The sequence below is a fragment of the Calypte anna genome, chromosome 20, assembly GCF_003957555.1.
Source record: "Calypte anna isolate BGI_N300 chromosome 20, bCalAnn1_v1.p, whole genome shotgun sequence".
NCBI lineage: Eukaryota > Metazoa > Chordata > Aves > Apodiformes > Trochilidae > Calypte > Calypte anna.
The window spans coordinates 11,838,113-11,842,906 of record NC_044265.1 but is presented as its reverse complement, the minus strand read 5'-3'; the positions used below and the strand labels follow the sequence as shown (position 1 = coordinate 11,842,906).

The following is a 4,794-nucleotide window of genomic DNA, read 5'->3' as shown; positions in this document are numbered from 1 at the left end:
GGGGTTCCGCAGGATCACGGCCCCACCATGACGCTTTCACGGGGGGTTCCGTGACGTCACGCAGCCCCACCCGAAGCGCTCCGCTTCCTCTGACCTCATTCCGCTTCCGCCGCTCTCCCTTCCTTTCCGCAGCCGCCACCGCGAGGTGAGGACGCGGGCCCGGGGCTGTTCCGGACGGAGAGTTCGGGACGGCCCAACCGGGACCTCCCGGGGATGGGAGTGGGGTGGGAGCGGTGCGGAGGGGTCTCTCCTGGGTTCTGGGTTTCCATAGGGATCGGGATAAGGGATCGGGGGTAGCGCCGCGCTCCAGCCCGGCCCGCAGCCCCTCAGCTCCCCCTGTATCATAGAATGGGCTGGGTTGGAAGGGACCTCAGAGATCATCAAGTCCAACCCTTGATCCACTCCTGCTGCAGTTCCCAGCCCATGGCACTCAGTGCCACATCCAGGCTCTTTGGAAATATCTCCAGACATGGAGAATCCACTACTTCCCTGGGCAGCCCATTCCAATGTCTGATCACCCTCTCCAGAAAGAAATTCTTTCTCATCTCCAACCTAAACCTCCCCTGGCACAACTTGAGACCCTGCCCTCTTGTCTTGCTGAGAGTTGCCTGGGAAAAGAGCCCAACCCCCCCCTGGCTCCAACCTCCTTTCAGGGAGTTGGAGAGAGTGATGAGGTCTCCCCTGAGCCTCCTCTTCTCCAGCCTCAACACCCCCAGCTCCCTCAGCCTCTCCTCACAGGATCTGTGCTGGATCCCTTCACCAGCTTAGCTGCCTAGTTGCTTAGTTTAGTTGCCCTCCTTTGGACAGGTGTTCCTGCTCCCTCCCAGCCACTAAAACCGAAGGAGATGCAGAACGACGCCGGAGAGTTTGTGGATCTTTACGTCCCTCGGAAATGGTGAGAGGGACCCTCGGGATATCGGGGGGAACGGGGAGGGAAGGGGGGGGTCGGCAGTGCTGGAGCCCTGGCACAGGCTCCATAAAGGAGTTTGGGGTTTTGTAGTAGGCAGTGTCTGTGGGGGGGAAAAAAGAATCATAGAATGGGCTGGGTTGGAAGGGACCCCAGAGCTCATCAAGTCCAACCCTTGATCCACTCCCCCCGTGGTTCCCAGCCCATGGCACTCAGTGCCACATCCAGGCTCTTTGGAAAGATCTCCAGACACGGAGAATCCACTACTTCCCTGGGCAGCCCATTCCAATGCCTGATCACCCTCTCTGTAAAGAAATTCTTTCTCATCTCCAACCTAAACCTCCCCTGACACAACTTAAGACTGTATCCGTGGTTTATTCTGTTTCCTGTGTTTTTAAAAGGTTTCTGTAACGAGGGTAGGGTTGAAGGGAGCCCTGCAGCAGGGGGGGGTCATGGCAGAACCCAATGTGCACATCTGCAGGGCTGCAAAGTGAAAAAGTGAAGCTTTGGTAAAGGGATCTGTTAAAAAAATCCCTACAAGTCAACTCTTTTGTGTCCATTTCACTGGTTTTCAGGCAAATGTGTTCTGCAACTTGTGGTAACTGAGTGTTGGCAACCTAAATGCTGTAATAGGCATAGAAACTGCATCCTCATGAATTGCCTTTATTGCTGCATTGTTTGAACTTTAGAAAAGGAAAAAAAAGAAATAAAATGGATACTCTTTGTGTTTGGAAGGCCTGTGCTGCTGTGCCTGCTGTGTATAAAACATCCAGGTGTAAAACATGAAGTGAATGGGGATTTGGGAACATAACATGATGCTAGCAAATGAAAATGTCCTTTAAATCTACTTTAAACCTCACTTCAAGTTTTCAGTGCTCAGAAAATTTAACTCTCACTGCCTAAACTTGTGCAGCTTTAATTTGTGTGTAGGTCTTGTTTTAATTAATTATTGTCGTTGTCCAGTTCCTTTTGCTTAAATACATCTTATTTTATTCCTTAGCTCTGCCAGCAACCGAATAATTGGTGCCAAGGATCATGCTTCTATTCAGATAAATATTTCTGAGGTAAGTTTTGTAACAGAAGTTGGAGAAAGCTGCACTTTTAAACTTTTGGTAGCAGTGTAGAACTGTGACAGCTTGGGTCACACCTACAAATAATCCCTAGAGACCCTTAAAGTGTGGAGCTTGAGGGCTTTCAAACCTACCAGGGTGTTTCTGTGTCACTCCTGGTTATTTTCCAACCTGCTGGAAAACTCATTAGAGGGTGTTGCATAAAGCTCTCCATTGTCTGTTCCAGTATTTTAATTATTTGACTGAATACAGCTGCCTAACTGCAGGCTAAATTGAGAGTTATGAATGAGGAAATTTCTGAAGGATAGAAGGACTGCTTGTTTCTGGGAGATTCTTATCCCTCACACCTTCACCTGTCTATGAGCCAGTACTTCAGCCTGGCCTTGTGCACCCTCTTTTTTACTTTTTTTATTCTTGTTAATCTCTGGGTTTTTTTCATTTTTTCAAACCTTAGGATAAAACCTGGTTTCAAGAGCAGAACTCCTGTTTTTGATCTGCTTCACTTAACCAAAGTGCCAATGTTTTGCTGGAATAATTTCTGTTCACCCTTGGCACTGCTGCTCTGGACAGAGCAAATGAGGCTGCTCATGTATCTGTTGCATGATTATTTTATTTACTCAGTGCTCAGGGTATGATATGCTTAGAATTTTTCTAAGGAATGCTGGTCATTTATTTTGACTTGTTTTGTTTTTAAAACAACTAAATCACTTGTGTTACTTGTCTGACCAAAGAAATTATCTTAAAAACACTGATTTCCTGTAAATGTTAGAGCAAATACTTTTCTTCTTCACTGTTTCATTCTCTCAGTCATCCTTATTTTTTTACTTTCAAAGGATCAGTGATGAGCAGAACTTGAAAACAAACACGTGGCATGACAGGGCTCACTACACATTAAGTTCATTATTTATATTGTTCCATCTTTTTTTTTCCTGTTAAATTTCTCAGCAGCTGGAGGAAGTGAGACCATGTCCCTCAGTGTGGGCATTTTTCTAACTGCAGAGCAAGATTTTCCCCTTTCACTTCAGTTTCCCTTGCTACTGATCTTAAGAAAAGAAACAGGAAAAAAAAGGCAGTAAAATAAACAAGTAAATTTCACTATTTGCTGTAAAAACACACAGCAAGTAGTTACTTTCTAACTGTAGCCTCATGAGCTTTGTAGTTTGCAAAAAAATACTGTATTTACTCAGTAATTCTTATCTTTGGGTGCCTGGCAGGTGTGATGTGAGAGTTTAGAATTTTGTCTGAGTCTGGATGGAGTTTCTTGCTTGTAATTTCAGGTTGACAAGGTCACAGGCAGAGTAAATGGGCAGTTCAAAACCTATGCCATTTGTGGACCAATTCGTAGAATGGTGAGTGCTGCCTTGAGCTGCAGAATGGTTCTGTTTCTTTTTATTTTGGGTGGGAATGTCTGAGATTGGTGTTTGGTCCTGAAAACACCATGTGACTGCAGCTCATCAGAGGATAATGAGAACAAGATTAAAGATGTGAACAAATTCACTTGATTCTTGCAAGTTTCTTGTGTTCTTTCCTCTATCCTTTGGTTTACAGAATTACTTACATTTGATGTTGGGGGTTTTTTTAATCACTGAGGGATCAAAGTAGACTTTTTTCTCTTTAAGAATGTATCAAGCTACTAATACCTGGTTTTTATCTGTTGGTTGTGATCATTAGAGATGGTCTGACCATAAGTTAAGTAAATAAACATGGTGTGAGGCTTCCTAGAGTCCATCAGAAGTTGGCTCACCCAGAATCATATCTTTGCTTAGTGCAAGTGTGCATTTTATCAAACCATTTCTTATTCTAAGGGATGACAGATAATTTAACAGCTTCTCAAAACTAATCTGTGCATCTGGAATCCTGTGAAACCATCGTGCACTTCAGTACCAGCATTAAAAGCTGCAACTCCCTCTCTTTTTTTTATGTGTATCAACAATTACTTGGCCTCTTCATAATATAATCTTTTAATTCTGTTTAAGGGGGAATCAGATGACTCCATTCTGCGTCTGGCAAAAAATGATGGAATTGTTTCCAAGTAAGTTTGTTTGTCTTATCCTCTAACTCCTGCAGGGATGGATAATTTCCATACCCAGTTCCAGCATTTTGGGTCATAATGTATGCACTGTATTTATAGGATGATAACACAGTTAGTCAAAAATATTTATTGGAGCTGTTGAAGCAAACTAATTTGTAACAATGTTTGTTTCATTTTATTCTAGGAATTTCTAACTGAAGGAACTCCAGAATGGAACATCTGATGTAAAATAAAACAGTTTAAACCTATATTGTGCTGTGTCTTTTGTTCAAGTTATAAATATCACTTGGGTTGGTTATAGATAGTTTTAAAAGTCTTAGAAAGTGTCTTCAAAAGGTACACAGATACTGATTATGAATTCAGTATAGGTTGGGGGCTGACCTGCTGGAGAGCAGTGTAGGTGAAAGAGACCTGGGGGTCCTGGTAGACAAGAGGATGACCATGAGCCAGCAATGTGCCCTTGTGGCCAAGAAGGCCAATGGCATCCTGGGGTGCATTAGAAAGGGTGTGGTTAGTAGGTCAAGAGAGGTTCTCCTCCCCCTCTGTTCTGCATTGGTGAGGCCGCACCTGGAGTATTGTGTCCAGTTCTGGGCCCCTCAGTTCAAGAAGGACAGGGAAGTGCTTGAAAGAGTCCAGCGCAGAGCTACTAAGATGATTAAGGGAGTGGAACATCTCCCTTATGAGGAAAGGCTGAGGGAGCTGGGTCTCTTTAGTTTGGAGAAAAGGAGACTGAGGGGTGACCTCATCAATGTTTTCAAATATGTAAGGGGTGAGTGTCAGGGAGA

General features: G+C 44.3%; 1 protein-coding gene across 1 annotated transcript; it reads left to right on the top strand.

Moving 5' to 3' along the window:
- The first annotated feature begins 65 nt into the window (after window positions 1-65).
- Window positions 66-4,257, top strand: RPS21 (ribosomal protein S21). Its single transcript, XM_008497812.2, has 6 exons — window positions 66-145; window positions 808-895; window positions 1,908-1,971; window positions 3,255-3,326; window positions 3,954-4,009; window positions 4,194-4,257. Exons 2-6 carry the CDS (start codon window positions 846-848, stop codon window positions 4,201-4,203), a joined length of 252 nt encoding a protein of 83 aa, XP_008496034.1. The 5' UTR covers window positions 66-145; window positions 808-845; the 3' UTR covers window positions 4,204-4,257.
- The last annotated feature ends 537 nt before the right edge of the window (window positions 4,258-4,794 follow it).

What these genes read in the sequence shown, in the direction of transcription:
- RPS21 (XM_008497812.2), top strand. Translation starts at nt 846, where the DNA reads ATGCAGAACGACGCCGGAGAGTTTGTGGATCTTTACGTCCCTCGGAAA. An exon ending in CTTTACGTCCCTCGGAAATG is followed by an intron (nt 896 to 1,907) that starts GTGAGAGGGACC and finishes TTTATTCCTTAG; the next exon opens with CTCTGCCAGCAACCGAATAA. An exon ending in GTGGACCAATTCGTAGAATG is followed by an intron (nt 3,327 to 3,953) that starts GTGAGTGCTGCC and finishes ATTCTGTTTAAG; the next exon opens with GGGGAATCAGATGACTCCAT.